Genomic DNA, 20,242 nt, shown 5'->3' on the forward strand with positions numbered 1-20,242 from the left:
ACTTGGAAAACACATATTAACCATGTACGCACAAAAATTATTAGCCTTATTGGGGTCTTACGAAGAGTAAAAAAATGTATTCCAGCAAAAATACGACATATTGTATATAACTCATTAGTTAAACCACATCTAGAATATCTAATAGAGGTATGGGGTTCTGCTTCAAAAACAAACCTAGATGCGCTACAAAGGACACAAAATAAACTTATTAAAATTCTATTTAATTTCCATTACCTTTCGCCGACTGCAGAAATTTATAAAAAAACTAAGAAATTTAATTTAAAACAACTTTACACATATAATACATGCATATTCATAAGGAAAATTTTAACACATGAGACAATCTCGCAAATAATGATTAAAAAGAGGACTCATAGATATCTAACAAGAAACAAAGATAAATTAAAATTATCAAAACCCAGAACCAATTTTGGTCAGAAAAGTGTAGCTTATGAGGGAGCGCAGTTATATAATAATCTACCTAAAAACATCCGTGATATAAACACCATGTCATCATTTAAAAATAAATTAAAGGAATTTGTTAGTAAAATGTAATGTCTGACTACTGGTAAAATTTTCATGTTCTTGTAAAATTGTTTCTCGTAAGTGAATTTTGTAAATTCTTTGAGAAATAAAGATCTTAAACCACAACACCTATACCTATTTACAAATTGTCATCCCTCTCAGTCTTTTTTAAACAAAGAGACAGAGATAACACTGGTTTTCAATTTTTTTTCAGCAGTGGTTAACGGTTTTTGATACATAATAGCATCTGCAACTCTGCACCATTTTAGCACTACAAATAGCAATTGGTGGGAATTATTACAATGCACACTATTTTAATTTACAAAAATTTGAAAATAAGTAGAATATGTAAAGTTAAACAAAACTACATTTCCATTCATTGTTATTTAACAGCAATATCTCAATAAACTCATTCTTTAGTTCTACGTATATGTATTATTTACTTACGATGTTAATTACATGTAACGGTGTCCAAAATAAAAATGATCCCTTCAAGCACAATCTTAACATTGTATAAAATGCTCTCAAACAGCTGTCCGTGTAAGGATGAAGGAGACTAGCACATGTTATTTCACCAATGTTCGAATTTTTCACCATAAACTTACTAACTTCAACCATTTTCGTATTTTTAAAATTTTTATCTAAATAATAAATCTGGTAAAATAACCTAATCAGCGACTTTTAAAACCAAATACTCAGAATGCTCTGAATAGGGGATATAACTTATTCAATTTATGAACTAAGTTCATGAGGTCATGTAGTAAAACGTTTTAACATAAATTTAAATTCAATGCACACTTGTACTTCAATTTCAGCAACGAGTACTTATAAACTAAAAATAATTATCACAACATTTTTGAACTTTAAACACGTTTTTAAACAAAATGTAAAATAGAGCACTTTATTCCTCTATTCCGTTGCAATAAAATGTCCAAATTTAAACAAAGTGTTTCGATTCTTTAACATAGCATTAGTTTAATAATTATTGCATACCCTTAACAGCGTATAGTTTTATTTACAAGTTTCTTTTTATAGCGAAACCAAGAAGATGAGACCGAAGAATACATCCAATATTTTTGAAAATAAGTGTAGATACTTCCCCTCAATCAATTTCCCATGTTAATATGAAAAAAAACATGTTTAAATTACGCAGTCGATGATATCTTCTTATGGTCTAAACAGAGTAATGTCTTATTTTCTGACTGCACGTGAGGTACATGGCTATTGGAAGAGAAGACCGAAATTGACGCAACTCTGTTACAATTTTTTATATCTGACGACTACAACACTTGGTTGCAAAATGCTAAATTAGAAAATCTCAACCTTAGCCTTCTTATACCTACGATTCGTTAAGCCGGTTGCACTGTGCGCACTGTCCGCAAGGTCCGGTACCTTAGGACTATATGTTCGGATTTACGCTACACCTGACCTGGGTAAAAACTTTCTTCTAGCGGTGAAATTTGTATAAGACAGGGCAGATATTTAGAATCAAGTACGGATTGATGCTTGCAACTTGCAACTTTGCCCATGATACAGATTCTCTGTTTCCTATGCTTATCCAAATTGCTACCAATGCTATACATAGGGAGACTTACAAGACAATTTTGCTTAAAATTTATTTTGCAAAACGATTTGTATTCAAATATTTTTAAATTTTCAATATTACTTTCAAAACTTTAAAGCTGTTAAAATGGGTTCAAAATCTAAAACAATATTTAATCTTCAAGAAGTAGCTATTATCTATGGTATTTTTGGTAAAGAGCAAAAGTTCTAGAAATAGCCGCTATGACCGATTGTCGCTGCAGTCGGTAAATGGACGTTTGATGTGGTGTTTGTCAAGATTGTGCTATTGTGTGTTTACAGTGATTTATTTCCCGTTACTATAGTCCTAATTGAAGTATAAGCTTTTAAGGAGTAGATGAAGGTATGTAGAATTTATAGTAATCGTCTTTCATGTCACTATTTATGTAGAATATTAGGATTGATTTGGCGCTCCAAGTTGTCTTTGCGTCGACCCTACTCTTTATGTCAGCTGTATACAAAGATCATACGCATTTACTGAATAAGCATCAAAATAATGAATTAAAACCGTTCTTTAATGCAAAAATAGATCTTAAATAGTGATCAGAGGGTTGTTGTGACCTTTAATTGACTCTAAACTCTAGGTTCGCCTCCTGAACGTCAGAGGTTATGGATGCTCCTGGGCTCTGTGTTTCACGTCCGAAGATAGTCCATTATCAAACCAAGTCTTTTTAGCAACCCTCATGACCTCTCTCGTTGCTTCGAAGGTACAATTTATCGTTAAAACTTTGTAGGAGTAATGGTACAATAACAATTACTATCAGTGTTTACTTAGATAAGTATAGTACTGTAATTATATCTTTCATTTCTCCTTAAGCGTATAATTGAATCATTTTGGCGGCACAACGCATATGTAATGTGTCCTTTATTAGACAGTCCAATGCCAGATGGTTGTGTCTGATTGTGGCACTGGCCCCATTTCAAATTAGGTGTCTGAGTATTTTCGTAATTATTTTGCAAATTTGTTGCAAAGATACGTCCGTCTATCAAAGTAAATCATTTTGTAGCATACACATTCATATTGAAATAAATGTTAGATGTATTCAGTTTTGCTCATCTACAAAAAACATAATTATTGCTTCATGTATAATGTTACAATAATTTTAGTGTTGTTTAATTTGTCATCAACAACATGAGTGGGATATAATAATTAATCAATTGATTATAACTTATAAAGTACATAAGATTGTTGCGCTTACATAGCACTGTCAACATTTGTATCAGAGCTGCAGATATTATTAGAATCCATAATTGTCAAGGACTTTTGTAATGACATGTCAATAAGAAAAAAGATTTTATATTAGAATTAATGTAATTTTATTTTATAAATATTTGCTTACATATGGTTTGGTATTTTTATAAACAACTTGTAAACAGAAAATGAAACTAAATAAACACTAGTATGTAGGAAAGACAGAAAATTTAATAATTCAAGCTGCTTTATTTAGAGGAATACATTTTCATTGGTCTTTTCACTTCTTGTCTAAATGATCAGTTTGTCTGAAAGTCTTAAAGAGAGTGAGAAAATAAAAACATTTTCATACAGATGATTTGGAACTTTTTAATAATTTTTATTTTAATTAAATGACTGTTACTTATGATGATGGAAAACATTGTGATGCAACCTCCTCATATCTGCAGAGAACTTCAAAGATAAATGTGAATTTAACCAACTCGCACTTCATCATCATGGTGACTATGGTCTAATCACCCCTAATTTACAATAGGCTCAGAGCCCCTCTGTGAGGATGTATAATGAGCTGATGATGAATGATGTATGTTTCTTTTAATCTTTCACTTTAAATGGGACAAATAATAAAAGCAATGGAGAATTTCTTAAAAATTTAAAGAATAATTGTAACATATTATATTACACAATCCAAATACTGATAAACAACTAAAATAAAAGATAATATTAAATTATCATTTAAATCGACCTCGGATGCCCTTAGAAATAATCCTCAATATAAGTCTTAAATGAACACCTAAAAGGTGTTTTTGCCTTCAAGAGTACTATCATCTAATTTTAATCTTTTTAAAACTAATAAGATAACAAATTAAATCATTATTAGTTTAATGTTTTAAGACATGTATTAATTAGTACTTTGTTACAGTTAACTAATTAACTATTAATTTCATTTACATACATACTAAATTTATATGTTGGTAAAGTATGTTGAGTATAAAGTTTATTTTATATTCAACTGAAGCTTCCATTCTTGTCGTATGACTAATTGCTGAGTGGAAAAGGGGTCTAATGTCTGATATAAATAATCAACCCTTAAGATTGATTTGAATTCTACTTAAATTACTTTGTATGTGATGAAATTTTGATCTTATTAGTACTTAAATTTGAAGTGTATGGATAAAAATATTAATAAAAATATATTATATAGGCCAAAATGAATTGTGATCGATTAGTGACTGAAATTAGTTTAAAAGATCTTACTTTTTAAATAAGACAAAGCATAATACATCAAGCCTGCGTATACGAATTTTTTTTTTTTCTGTGTTACATACAGACACTAATATTATTAATATAAATATAACCCACGTTTCAGTACGAAAAGTACTATAATAGATCCATACCAGTAATTGGTAATCATAACTTCAAGCCGTTTCTTTTTTAATAAAAATTTATTGACATCATCATCATCATCAGCTCACTATACGTTTCCTACCAAGGCGTTCGAAGACTACCCCAAGGTTGCGATGGTGAGACCATAGACAACAACGCTGACCCATTGCGGGCATAAAATGCAAACTAAAAATTATTGTGTACAATTTTTCAGATGCTTTCTTATACAAAGTAATATAGAAAAGTACTATCAAAGTTAATTTTGTTCTGACACAACATACAAGCGCCATTAGTTTTCCCACTTAAAGATGTGTTATTACGTATAATAAAATATCAATTTATGAAACTAATTTAGCACTGTTTATGAATATTGGCGACCCAATTTATGTGCTCCGTCATATAACTTCATTGTTCTACTACAATGGCTGACGTATGTCAATTCATTTTTTTGCAAGTACCGTGTTTCAACGAGCTGTAGTCATCGAAGAGTAGCCAATAGCCAAATGGTTATACGGACTATCAACCTAGAGGTATAGAGTTCGGTAATCGCCATATGACTATTTCCGTGAATTATATACAAATGATTCCAATCCAAAATGAATTTTCCTGTCACAATGTTAGTTACCATACTACTCCGAAACGGCTTAACTGATTTTTATGAAGTTTTATATGCGTATCAGTAGGTCTGAGAATCGGCTAATATATCTATATTTTAATACCGCGCGGACAGAGTCGCGGGCGACAGCTAGTAGCTTATTAAATGACATATAAAAAGCTTTACTGTAAACAAGATAACAAATACTTAGGGTATTTAAATTGATCAATTAATGCATCACTTTTGTACCTCGCCGAAAAAACTGATTTGCAAAAACGTCTTCGTATTTCGCAGGAATATCTTAACAGGAAGTTCAATGACCTATTGTCCCGGACTTTACTTCGTTTCAGCATCCTGTTTTCTTAAAGACAATGACACCCATAGTGCATCTCATTTTGTTAACACATTCAGTGCCACCGATTTCCACTTCGAGTTCACATTACGTAAAAATCGATTGGACGTGCTAATATAAGCGGATTGGGATTGGCAACTTGCTCATAACTGTAACAGGAGACAATGGCATCAATAAATCTTCCTCCTTGCGCTATTTCTAGTATAAACTTCTGATTATTGCGGAAATTTAGCGATTAACATAACGTTAACTTTTTAATTCGTCTTTGTATCAACGAACATGAAAAGCCTAATGGGCCTTTAACGAAGCATGATTTTTTTATAGTAGAAGCCGGAAAACGAGCTTGTGATCGCTTGATTTCACTAAAAGCGAAGTAACTTCTGTTCATAGACAGCAATAATATTAAGGTGGCAGTTGCATTACCTTAATGGACAGAGGAACGTACATATGAAGATATATCCCACACGTCCCTTACACCGCCATCTTTACGTTTAAAGAAAATGGCGGGAAAAATAGTAGATCAAACTTTGGTGAAATAAGATCAACAATTTTTAATCTGTGTTTATAAATGTCATACAATTTAATGTCATAGCTCAATGAACCATATCGATGACCTCTACCGAAAATCGCATCGAAATTTGTCGTCTTTAGTTCACGAAAAAAAAAACTAAATGTATTCATTCAGGTTGAACGACCAGTTGATGTTTGCCGTCAGTTGATTTTTCAAAAACTTCCTGTCTATTTAGGTTATATCATTTATTGATTATGTGCATATTATTATTAGATTTTTTTGTGTAGAATAATAGTTAATCTATTACATATTTATGCCTAATTTTATGAAACGCAAAATAAAATTCGTATAACAAATAATTTCAAGTTTTTTTGCTAGCATTGAACGTGTTAACTATGGATCATTTTAATTGTAGTAAAAATAATTTAACAGTTTTCATAAAAAATAACCAACCTTGGGTTTTTGAGATCAAAATCTCTGTATAAATCATATTGTCATCCTTGTTCTTGGTTTCAGGAAGTCACGGTAAATTTTAAGTATACTATACTAAAAATTCGTCGTTTGCTAAAACTGTTTAGCATACAGTTATAACAGTTGTTTGACCTATACGCAAAATGCGTGCCCGATCAGCTGAGTGGTCAAATTTTAGTAACGATTTTTGTTTTTATTACTTGAAGTTAATGTTGCAGTGGCATCGTAAGCGAATACAGATGCAAATAAATTTAATATTGTCCAAATATGTTTTCCATATTAACATAACCGGTTATAGTGATTTTATTAACATAAAAGTTATTTCTAGCTTATGTAAATTTTGGTGACCCCTTTATCATTCTATCCTACGAGAAAGTGGGATAGAATGATAAAGGGCGGTAAAAACTTGATTCGAATTTTGAAAAATTTTTTTTTTTAAATGACCATGGTTTTTTAATGGCTATGTTTTAAATTCAATTCATTCAGTATCAATGAATAAAAATAGCACTTAAATATGTCTTTTCATGTGCAGAAAGAAATAGTATTAGATCGGCTATTTGGATTTAGGATTTAAACAATGTAAACCCATCATTTGATAGTAACATACTGGGAAATCAGTACAGTATCATAGGTCATCTAATTTTGGTTCTTGAATGTACATATTAGAAAATGTCCTACTTTATACAAGAGAGAATCATTGTTAGTTTTTGCGGTTACAAAAGCCCGTACAAATGTTCGCAGTGGTGCGGTTATCTTGACGTATCATCGCCACTTCACGGCTCAATCTTCTACACTAACTAGGCTTTTATTACTTGTTTTTTTTATTTGTAATTATATGGTGCTATTTTTGTCTCTTAGACTCTTACTTGTTAACATTTAAGTCTTTGCTGGTTAAACTTATTCAAGCATATGTGCTTGGAATATTCAAAGTAATCCATTTATTTAAATCTTACTAATATTATAAATGTGTAGATGGATGGATTGCTAGAAGGTATCTCTAGAACGGATCTCAATGAAATTTGCCATAGATATAGAACGTAATCTGAGAGAATACATAGGTTCTACTACGCTAATTATGTTTTATAATTCCGCGTGAACGGAGTAGTGGGCGACTGCTAGTGACTTTAAAAATGAAAATTTCACACTTAAAAATTCAGTGAGGGTAGATATAGTCACCAGTTTGTTTTTGTGAATGAAAGTACCTATTTTAGGATATTTAAATGATAAATTTTCTACAATAAAGACATTATAAAAGGCTTATTGATGGCGTAAGGCTTAGTAGCTGGCGTGTGAAGGCGGGGACAGGCAACTTGTTGCTAGCGCCGCTCGATCGCTTGTTGCTAAGGAACTCGGTTGCTTTTTGCGATCGCCGCCACTTCGCACTTTTTGTTAACCGTTTTACTATTAGTCATTTATACAATGCGTTTAACCCAACTCGCTTCTAAGTTATCGTATTGTTTTAAGTTATAAATATCGCTCTATGGGTTGAAAATAAAATTGAAATGTTAAGTGAAATAAAAAAGGTCCTATTCTTAATTTTTTCACTTATCTAGAACCATTAAACGTGATCTAATTAATAATAAAAATTGAAAGAGATAATTTAAAAGATTAGAAAGGGAACGAACTCTAGACAAACTCTAGACTATTTAAAAAGCCGGAGTAAACCTATATGTGCTTTAATTTCCTTAAAGTTCAAGTTAAGAGTTCAAGGTACTTCCTAGGTTAACGAACTGTTTCAATACTGCATGAAGTAATAAAATATTAATTTAAATATCCATCAAAATATAAGAAAGAATATTTGATTGTTTACATGAATAAGGACTGAAACTAAAGAATTAATATTTATAAAAATAAAAAAAAACTCCTTGACACGAATTTCGTAAATAATTAAATTGGCCGCGTCTGCCGTAAGAAAAGAACGCGTATGCGCAAAATGAATTAAATCGTTTTCGCGGAAAGCTTATTAATATGAATAATAAGCGTGCCCTCGATTTTAATTTTCGTTTACTTTCATGTATTTGTTTTCATTAAAAGACTGCAAGAGGCAAAGATATTTCGGTCACAATATCACGTAGGCTTTATAATTTATTTACTGTATAATATTTTGGATTATTGAATGACTATGAACTATGAGAACATTGACCTTATTATCTGATAAGATAATGTAATCCGTATTAGATTTAAATTATTTAATGCCAGAGGCCTAATTTTAGTCCTCTTTCCCTCCGCACTCTTTTCTCATAAAGGGGTGCACAGAAAGGGAAATATTTCCCTTACTGTGTATCTCTACCGGAGGTACCGGAGGTAGAGATACACAGGTAACGCACCTGCAGTTGCGCATGTCTATGGGCAGGGGTAGCTTCGCTATTTTAACGAATGAGGTGGTCACTGGCTAGTTTGCTACCTTTTTATTATATAAAAAAAGAAACCAAAACGTGTGACTTAATAATGTCTCTGTGTGTCTCTTAACGTGTTGTTATAATTAAATAAGAGAAAGTATATTTACGGTTACATCGAAGAAGCTTTACTTATGATGTCAATGTGTACCCTCTGACTGGTGACTCAATCTGTGGCCACCGCATTCGCGTAATGGCCACACTGTCCGTTATAGCACCGTCGAATTCAGCTGCGATTTCACTTTTGAAACATCGCAACTGTTGCGATTTCAGTGTAAAACAATTATATAACAATTCAAATAAAAAGATGTCTTTATTTTTAAAACGCAGTTTTGATTCTTAAGGATGAAATTAATCGTTCGTGAACTATTTTTATTTCTCAGCCGTATTTTTATTCTATTTGATTCAAATCAACCGACCTAAAAATCGCAATAGGGATCAGAAACAAATTTTAGGGCGGTCTATTAATTTTCCGTCATGGCAAATCATTTACAATTACACATAAAATAACTATCAGTTCGATTTCAAGGGTTGGATTTTTTTTTATATTATAAGGTGGCAAACGAGCGAGCGGCCACCTGAAATCGCTAAAATAGCGAAGTGACCGTTGCCCATAGACATACGCAAATGCTTATGCGTTGCCTACCTCTAATCGACGGAGGAGAGGATGCACAGAAAGAAAATATTTTCCCTTTCCATGCTGCCTCTCATCCGGAAAGTCCACTTCCCATCGTTTCCTTGTAAGAAAAAGGGTGGAAAGCGAAAGAGGACTAAATTAGGCCTCCGGGACGCACACTTATCAGACGAAACGCGGAATTACTTCCACGTCACGCCTGTCTTCTGTGTGGTCGCGGTACCGGGCGAGCCGGGTCAATTCGTGCGAAGATGTTATAGCGGGCTCTACTACTGTTAAAATATTGATTTCGGATGTTATAAATCTGTGATTTTTGTTGGTGTTATTATAAATTAAGTAAATTATAAAGTTCCTTGCCGAGTTCCATTTGATGGATTTTTCCACACAATGGAGATGTTTTAAAGATGCAATCTTTGCAAAAAATTAACATTGCATCAACATTTTAATGTAAGTTTAAAAAATAGCAAACAAAAATTATTAACCTCAATTTGTCGCAATCTCTGAAATTTTCCTACGTTTAAGTCATGACCTATATTTGAGTTACACCCACGCTATTTGCTGTAGGCGTCTACAATCTCCCACACAATCCTTTTTCAAGTTTCAGGAATTTTCCAACAATTATTGTTTTTGAATTTCATTCTAGGCAAAATATTCAGAACGTCAAATAATTTAACTATCCGTTACTTCAAAGTTCAAAACAAATTAACCATTTTGGTTGTTGAAATGGATTAATACAGACATGCTGTTAAGTTAGGCATTTTTAAGTGTGGTCGACCTTGACCATTTTTTTTTATAAAAACTAAAGTTTTTAAATTATGTTAATTCGATGAAATGTATTACATCGGTAGGTGATACAGTTACTACTAAATAGAATAATATAGATTAAGGCAAAAAGTGTGATTTCGCATATTCAAAATTTTCGTATTTAAGAATCAAAATTTATTTTCCTATTATATTTTTTCTCTTTACCTTGACGTATTTCATTTGATAAGTCAAGAATAATCCAATATATATAATGTGTTTGATTATTTTCTAAAGTCATTTGCATAGCCACTTACGATTTTAAATTTATACGCGTCGTGCGCGTGCGCATAAGGGAAAGCGCGTCAACGACGTTCTCTTTATCTTTAACAATACAATCAATAAGTATGAAAAAGGCATCTGAATACGGTCTGTTCACTTTCAGCTATGTTTGATTTGGGATACTTTAAACGATTTCTAAATTGCTGTATTAAAAAGTTTGCTTACATTTCTACAAATGAGAGTTGACTGACTAACTTAATTGTATGGTTTAAAAACATAGTTTATTCCTAGAAAAAAAAACTTGAGAAGATTGTTTTATAACACTTACATCGAAACAACTAAACGAATAGGTAGGTACGGTGTTTTTGTTAAATAAATTAAAAGGAAATACTCATCATATTTGATCGTAGATTAAACTTAAATTGCCTTTAAAGCCAAAATAAAGTGCAATATACCAACATCGTGATGTCAGAAATTTACATAGTCCTTATGCAGAAGATAAATAACACAGATTTTTTTATTTTTTTTTTACCATAACTTTTGTTGTTATTTAAACACTAACTTTTGCTCGCGACTTCTTCCGCGCGATATATTCAGAGTATGTGCTATATCTGTGCCAAATTTAAATATGTCGAACCGTTGCAAAGTTATTGAATAAATGTTAATACAATGTATCCAACGGGAACTGTATATATTTCCGGGATCATACGTAGCCTATTTATTCTTCCAGAATGTTCTACATGTATAACAAATTTCATCGATATCTATGCAGCCGTTCTGGAGATTTCTAATACGCATCTATCTGTGCATCCAAATATTCGCATTTATAATATTAGTAAAAAACCTTCTAGGGACATTACTACTATGTTTTAAATATAACTGTAGACGGATAAAGAGAAGGAAAAAGACAGCGAGGTAAACCTTGATCGACCTAAGCCGGTCAAGTGAATTGAATAGGGTCGAATTGTATTATAACAGACTAGCTGTCGGCCGCGACTTCATCAGCGAAGACTTAAAAAACAACTTGATTAGTAGCCTATGTATTCTTCCATACTATGTTCTATTGCCAAATTTCATCGCTATCTGTTCAGCAGTTCTGGAGATATTTTCAAACAAACATCCATCCATCTAAATGTTCGTATTTATAATATTACGATTACGTACATGTTAAATGCTTGTTGCGTTTCTTGTTTAATTGACATTTATATTGTTTACTATGGGGAAAAATAGTTTTTTCCAGTACAAGATGTACATACATATATGAATCTGTTGTCAAAAGTTTTTTTTTTACTTTATTCCATGACCTTTTGTTGGGTAAGGCGTAATAATTTTAATATAGTTGATGTTGAAGTGTTCGTATTATTGTAATTTTACCTCAGAAGTCAGTAATTATTTGAGATATTTTTCATAATGTAGTTTATTGTTGAGTTTATAATTAGCTTAGTATTATATTTATTCGAAGTAATAATTAAATTTAAAATCTTGTAATATCCGTTGAAATTGTTTACAAAAGTGTAACTTAAAAGGGAATATAATAAGGATTGTAAAGAGAAGTATGTTTTGATGCAAACTGCACATATCTGTGAAGAAATTTAAAGATATGTGTGAAGTCAACTAACCGGCACTTAGCCAGCGTGGTCGACTATGGCCTTGTCACCCGTAACTTAGGGTAGGCTCCGACCTCCTCGGCGGAGATGTCTAGTGAGCTGATGATGATGATGCTTTGATGGTCATAATGTATGTTTGAATGTGATACATAAGTTTTGTCTTAATTGCATTAATATAAGGATAGGACGATTTTTCACACATTGCTTAATATTATCTTTTGTAATACTATTCGTTTAAATATATACTTGTATTTGTGTCGTGTATCAAAAGAGTCATGTATGTATTAACTGTTTCCAGGTGACAGAATGTCTCGCAACAAAGACAAGCACGAGGGCGCTAGCGGGCGCCAGTACCGCATCATGTCGGACGCGGAGCGCGCGGCGGGCAAGCCCGGGTGCTGGACCGCGCTTGAGGTAAGCATATTTAATGCAGCTGTACTTAACATCGCGAATGATTTATTTAAGCTCAACCAGCATGCATTTTTTTTACTTCTTACTTACTAATATTATGCGAAAGTTTAGATTAGATGTTTGTTAGAAGGTATCTCCAGAACGGTTTAAGAGGACACGCTAAATTTTCCTAGATGTTAGAACATAGTCTGAATATAGTTCAATTGAGCGGACGGATTATTAGTAATATAATTTATTTAAATAGTAATTTTAACGCGAAGAAAATGTAATCCGTAGCATTTTATGACAATTAATTTTGAAAATGTGGCAACATGATACCATGACTGCATTGAAATTATATTTTAGCTTTAAAATGCAGCAACGTGTTGTAGCAATGTATAATTGAATTAAGAATTTGGTGAGCTATTGTCACGCGATCTGCAGGAATACTTTTGTTCGCACAAAAGAGGTAGTGAATCAAAATTTGCTGTAATATTTATTTCAAATTAGTAAAGTTTTATGTCATCTTACTAATATTATAAATACGAAAGTTTGGAGGTATGGATGGATAGATGTTTGTTAGAATGTACCTCCAGAACGTGTCAAAGGATCCAACGGAAGGCTACTTTCTACGTTTTTTTAATACCGTGTGGATGAAGTCATTGGCAGTTAGTGAATAATAAAATCTTTTATTAATTTCAGGTAACAGGAGGTGTGCGCGCTCTAGCGCCCCAACTGTTTCGACTGACTCACCTCACGGAGTTGTACCTCAACGATAATTCGCTCCAGCGGTTGCCCCCCGAGATCAGCCAGCTGAGCGCATTGCATACGCTCGATGTGTCCAACAACAAGCTACGCTCGCTGCCCGTTGAGCTCGGCGACCTCATACAGCTCAGGTATGTAAACATTCAATCTTTAACCAACCAACGAAAAGAGTTACGTTATAAGATTATTTTATGGTCCTTCGTACAATCCGACGTTTTTAGTCGTTTACGCAATTCAATGTCATAGAGGTTTCAACACGCGTTGCCGTCATTTCTGTCTGCGCTGAAGACAGTGGATCCTAACTAGAGCGTCTTGAGAAAAGTTAAATTAAGTCTATACAGTTGACTTGTCGCTATACGTACTGACCGAATTGACGACTCGTGTTGACGATTTAACATGTGTTTATACAATATGAAAGCGTCAATAGCCTAATGGTTAAGGGTACGTATTTCCGATCACGAGGTCGGGGGTTCGAATCCCGCCATTCGACTATTGTCGTAAAGCATATCCTAGCACAAGCCTACAGCTTAGTTGGAATGGTAAAAGAAATATTATAATAGTAAATTTACAAAAAAAATCTGCTAATATTTTTCCAAAAATAACAATAATAATACAATATTAGTGTTGACAATTTACGTTGCTTTGTGTATGGAGAGCCTAAAAGATGCAACTTTATGATGCATTGGTTGACTTTATCGGCTCGGGTTATCTACGAGCGGAGTGGTCAGTTAAGTATTTCTCTTTTCAACAAACAACCCATCTGTAGTACTGACGTTGCAGATATTTATAGGCATTGCTATTTATTTATTTAAGCACAACAACAACATATATATAACACACATACAACTTATCAATTAAATAGTATTAGATCTTATACATATGTAAATATTGGTGTACATAACGTATTTATTTAGGTAGTAATTTAAGGTTTTGGAAATTAACATTAGCCGATCTACTACTGTACTACTGGTCCTCCCCACTTCCACTAAAAATAATGGCCCTAGTGAGGTCACTACTAGCGGAGAGAAGCGCACAGAGGGCATAAGCACTCAATGCCATTGTCAGTGTCATCACTTTGACCAGTATTATGACGTCAAGGACGTCCTCTTATCGTAATCGTTCCTTTACAATATTATCTTCAATATAAAAAAAAAATATTTCAATGCGAATGTCTAGATTACTGGATAGATGGATGTTTGTCCGAAGGTGTCTCCGGAACGACTCGTTGGATTTCGATGAAACTTAACATAAATGTCGAACATAGTCTGGAAGAACTCATAGGCTATTTATTACGTTATTTTAATACCGTGCGAACCGAGTCACAGGCGACAACTATTATTCAATAATTCTATAGAAAAATAAAATTAAATAAGATGGGAAAATAAACAAGAAATATTCAATAAGACAGGCGCTGCCAAGCAACTTGCATAATTTACCAATGAACTCGGACGGCGACTGTATACACAGAATTACAAATATGCTTCAAAAATTCGCATACACTTATCAACACTGGTTTAAAAACATACCATTGTGATCCATATCACGAACGCGATAAGGTTGTTTCTTGTTTAAAAACAAAGCACGTGCTTTAAAAATATGATAATAGATAAAGCCCCTTATTACCGGGCAGGTCGAAAACAAGGTATAAATTATTTTTTTGTCGACAAACAAACGAGATAGCCGAGGTCTTTGAACTCAGTATCGATAAGAACGGTGATTCGCGTCACTGCGCGAACTTGTCCCTAAGGATTGACCTTTTAGTATTATAAGATTCAAACCTTATGACTCAAGTGGGCCCACTCCTTCCATATGAAAGCGTCTACCATTTTTTTGCTCCGTATCCGTTAAGATCCTGTGTGAAATAGCGAGCTGCTATAAAAATTTAATAGTACTGTACAGTTAAAAGTTTAGCTAACATCGAGTTATGACACCTCAACCAATGACACACAGAGGTCAATGACCTTTTATAGCACCGCAACAATGTGTAAATATTACTAGTGTTAGCTACATGAGAATTATTTCACTGATCGCCCTTAAACTTTATTTATTAGTTGAATGTTCCCCTAATAATTTTTTTTTAGTCGACTCACACACATATATATATATATATATATATAAAAGAAAGTCATGTTAGTTACACTATTTATAACTCAAGAACGGCTTTACCGATATGCCTGAAAATTGGTGAGGAGGTAGCTTAGAGCCAGGAGACGGGCATAGGATACTATATATTCATTTTTTTCCGAATTTATGCCTTGAAGAGTTGCCTTTTATTTAACTTACTAATATTATAAATGCGAATGTTTAGATGGATGTAATGTGGATGGATGGATGGGTGGGCTACACTAATTAAGGTTTTTTATTTATCCACGCGGACGGAGTCGCGGGCGACGGCTAGTATATTATAAAATAGCTTTTGCCCATATCTACGTCCGCGTAGCATTAAAAAAAAACAAGATGAAAAGGATTATTTGTGTTATTTTAGACTTTGACTGTAAATATTTGTGGCAAAATTCAATAAGATATGTCGCCGTTGCAGAGTTATTGAGTAAATTTGTTAATCGAAGGTATTCAACAGGAACCATTTACACTCCGGGGATCATATGTAGTATATGTGTTCTTGAAGACTGTATATTTATACCAAATCTCATTGAGATCCACGCAGTAGTTCTGGAGTTACCTAGTATCAAACGTCCATCCATTCATACATTCGCATTAGTAAAAACTAATATCATTAATACGAATGTATGGATGAAACTTGCAACATTCTTATAAAATACATAAAAATGGCTATAAGAATAAAGTATGTAATTAAATTTTATTGTCTATGAATTGTAATACATCCTATTTTCACTAAAACATAAGATTAACAATATTAATGTTTATTCCAGAGAGTTGCACTTGAACAACAACTATTTGCGAGTGTTGCCATACGAGCTGGGCAAGCTGTTCCACCTTCAACTCCTCGGGCTGCAGGGTAACCCGCTCAGCAAGGAGATGCTATCCATCTACAACGACTCCAATGGTACCGCGAAGCTGCTTAGTTATATGCTCGACAATTTACAAGGTAAGTTCCATGTGATTTTCATAGCAATGCGAATTGAGAGAGAACTTCAGAGTTTTACTGGGATAAGCTTATTTGGCCTAGTAAGATAGGATTCTTTGAGATTTTTCTGTGCTTCACATGACACATTTTGTTCTGTGAATATGGAAACAGCGCCATCTAGTGACAACTTTAATAACTTACATGTATATAATCGTCAGCGCCATCTATTGGTTTTTTATTGATAGTGAGAATAAATAGCGGGAAAAATTAAAGAAGTTGGTTTTGTTATTGAAAATAATTTATTATCCGAGAATGTCAAAATTATTAATTCATTATAATCTTAACATTATTAGTTTGCGGCCTCTGACTATACTTAATAGTTTTTTTTTTCAAGAAGGTTAAATTTCTTTGTGATTGTCAGTGTTTTCTAATTCATCGCGATATTCGAATTGTGGCGTACCTGATTTTCACTGTCTGCAAATTTTAATTATTCGTATCGTTTTTTTTTCTCAAATTTTTTCCATGTAATATCAGTTCTTATAGTAATATTATTTGTTTTACATTAACATTTTGATACAGATTTATATTTTGTAATTTTTAATACGGAAAAAATGTGTTTTTTGCAAATCATCTTATTTAAATCTGAATGGTTACTTTCTCTGTATTGGCAAATCAATTAACAGTGTAACCCAAATATTTGTTAACATGCGTAACCATTGTTTAGGTTTTGTAGTTTTTAAATAAATCAACCATTTTCTATTGCTAACTTTCTCTTTTACACTAATACGAATCTGAAATCGATTTAGCCACACCGTTTCAGTTGGATTAATTTTTAGATTTACTTTTGAATTTTATTACTATTAGCGTAAGTGCCAATCTTGATCATTTAACTGAACGTTGTTTTTTTATGGTGGATAGGAGTAAATAAAAAAATATTTAAGTTATATTATTTTTTCATCTTTTATTGGCATTATTTTACTGATATTTCTCGTGTGCATAAGAATTTAATGCGTTTGTTAGGATGATTCACTATATAATTGAACCCATGACTGCGTGGTCGATATTCCGTACTTTAAACCGTAAGGCTATTGGTGCAATGGAATTTCGTCTACATATAAACAAAATTCTTCCACAATGTTAGTTACTTCGAAACGGCTTGGCCAATTTTTATGACATTTTTTATGCATATTCAATAGGTACGAGAATTGGCTACTATCAATTTTTTTAATCCCGCCTGGATAGAGTCGCGGGCGACAGCTGGTATAGACATAATTGACCGGTTTGAGCCATGGTAAAATTTTAACACCGACCAGTCTAGTCTTTGACGCGGCGTTGTTTGTGACGCGGTTGCGATAAGAGGTTATATCCAAAAAGTTTTTATATGTTTACTACCAATCAGTGATGCCAATTAAAAAAAATATTTACTTGATAAAAATACATCCAATTAATGACGGTTCGCTCTTGTTAATTCCAATTTAAGTTTGAATAAACTTGTTCAACAGTATATTTGGGGACTATTTTGTTCACTAAATATATAATAAAACCTGATAATACCTATTTTATAAATGTGTTTTTAGAATATGACATATATATTCTAAAAACACATTTATAAAATTTAAAATTTAGAGTTTACTAATATGGCTCTTTCGAATGTTTTTATCTTTGTCTGTCGATTTCAATGTGAATGTTTGAGTGGTCAGTAATCTTTATAAAGAACCAAAATGAGTGCAAATCTTGTGCGAAAGTGTAGTTAATGGAATCGGCGTTCGTCACGCGTGGACAGTTGAAGATTTTTATTTATAAAAAGTTTGATCTTGGACTCGATATCTGTACAGTGAATTTCAGTTTTTATCGATAAACTTATTTGTGCCTTTTTATGAGAAAGCGATAAGTGTACCGATCAAGTATTTTTAACTCGTAACTTAATTAGCTTTAAAAATATTGGCACTGTTAAACTTTCATTCGCTATCACTGTATAAAAACAATAACAAGTAATTTCATATTGCGGACTGAAACCGAAAAAAGGACAGATTATTTTGTCACAATTTTATTTTAAAAGCTGTCGGTCGCCCCTCCGTCTGCACGTAATAAGTAGCCTACGTGTTCTTTAGATTATGTTTTTCATGTGTGCCAATTTTTATGAAAATTCGTCTAACCGTTTCGGAGATACCTTCAAACATCTATCTAAACTTTCACATTTATAATATTAGTAAGATGTGCATACCAATAAAATCTTAAACTCTATTCAATACTTATATTTATATTTTTATTAGGAAATCATTTAGTTTGAATAATTCTATAATCTACTTCTGTGTAATATTTTAATAACAATACGCTTTTATAAGAAAGAAAAGCTTTTAAAGAACGTCGGTGGCTCAGTGGTCAAGCACTTGACTTGCAATCTGCAGGTCTTGGGTTCGAATCCCGCCATGTACCAATGTGTTTTTCGATTTTGGATTTACATATGTACATTTTATCCGACGTTCTTACGGTGATGGAAAACATCGTGATGCAACCTGCACATATCTGAGAAGTAATTCAAAGATACGTGTGAAGTCAACCAACCCGCACTTGGCCAGCGTGGTTGACTATGGCCTAATCACCCTCAACTTAGGGTAGGCTCCGAGCCCCTCGGTGGGGACGTATAGTGAGCTGATGATGTTATGTTGTTATGTACGCTTTTATAGACTGTTGACGCTATTTCTCAGTGACTCATTTCTACAAAAATCGTGCAAGTGTAATGAAATCAAAAACCAAATATCCCGATTATCTTGTTTCTTACTAATATTATAAATGCGAATGTTTAGATGGATGGATGTATATACAGAACGGTTGAACGGATCTCGCTTAAATTTGGCATACATATAAAAATAGTCTGGAAGATCATATAGGCTACTTATTAAGTTTGTTTTTAATTCCGCGCGGCCGGAGTTGCGGGTGACAGCTAGTATTTTAATAACAATCCGCGTTTATAGACAGTTATCGATATTTCTTAAAATGACTCATTTCTACAAAAATCGTGCAAGTCTCATGAAATCAAAAGCCAAATATCCCGGTTATTTAGTATAAATAGTGATCCGTGATAACCGACATTTGACAAATCGTCAGTTGATGACGCTATTGTCCCGCTCACTCACAATAGCGATGGAAAGTGTGGGAAGATGTAATTGATTGTTTCAGACAACAGACGCTCGATAGAAAACGTTGATGGAAATTCGCTGTGACAAGTAGCTCGAATTGGATCGTTCTCTTTTTGTGCTTGTTCTAGATATTAGAAAGGTGTTTTGTCAAATGTTTCGCTTTTCGATGTTTTATGAAGCTGGACTATAGATATTTTACTTTTATTTGGAAACCAGCTAATTAAATATAGAGTTTTTATTTTGTTTCTCGTGACGTCATCTTTTATAAAACATCTGTGTTAAGTCATTTCATGGTAATAATTTATAGCTGAAAATATTGTTCAAAATATGTATCTTGGCATTTATAACCATTATTCATTTAATATAGAAAAATAGATAATTTCAGATGAAATTAGTCTTACTTCTTACTAATATTATAAATACGAATGTTTGGATGGATGGATGTTTGTCTGATGGTATCTTCAGAACGCCTGCATGGATTTCGCTGAAATTTGACATAGATGTAGATAGATGGAAGAACACAGAGGCTATTAAATAAGTTTTTTTTATGAATTCTGTACGAACGGAGTCGCGGGCGTATGCTAGTACTAAATGAAAATATATGTTTACAAAGCCGCTAAATTTAACA

General features: G+C 32.9%; 2 protein-coding genes across 5 annotated transcripts in view; one reads left to right on the forward strand and one right to left on the reverse strand.

Moving 5' to 3' along the window:
* The window catches only part of LOC106122596 (transmembrane protein 135), a 10,041-nt gene extending 8,835 nt beyond the window's left edge, over positions 1–1,206 (reverse strand). Inside the window, exon 1 of the mRNA XM_013318663.1 lies at positions 973–1,206. Coding sequence (XP_013174117.1) covers positions 973–1,143 — 171 coding nt within the window. The 5' untranslated portion in view covers positions 1,144–1,206. The remainder of the gene's footprint in view (positions 1–972) is intronic.
* A 1,134-nt stretch (positions 1,207–2,340) lies between these two features.
* The window catches only part of twin (CCR4-NOT transcription complex subunit 6-like twin), a 160,868-nt gene continuing 142,966 nt past the window's right edge, over positions 2,341–20,242 (forward strand). For 3 of the 4 annotated variants that reach the window (XM_013318474.1, XM_013318476.1, XM_013318477.1), the window contains exons 1-4: positions 2,341–2,449; positions 12,572–12,687; positions 13,366–13,559; positions 16,320–16,495. In XM_013318474.1, coding sequence (XP_013173928.1) covers positions 12,580–12,687; positions 13,366–13,559; positions 16,320–16,495 — 478 coding nt within the window. In that variant the 5' untranslated portion in view covers positions 2,341–2,449; positions 12,572–12,579. Of the gene's footprint in view, positions 2,450–2,690; positions 2,814–12,571; positions 12,688–13,365; positions 13,560–16,319; positions 16,496–20,242 lie in introns of all 4 variants that reach the window. The other variant, XM_013318475.1, reaches the window with a different exon arrangement.

The sequence above is a fragment of the Papilio xuthus genome, unplaced genomic scaffold, assembly GCF_000836235.2.
Source record: "Papilio xuthus unplaced genomic scaffold, Pxut_1.1 DF826923.1, whole genome shotgun sequence".
Lineage (NCBI taxonomy): Eukaryota > Metazoa > Arthropoda > Insecta > Lepidoptera > Papilionidae > Papilio > Papilio xuthus.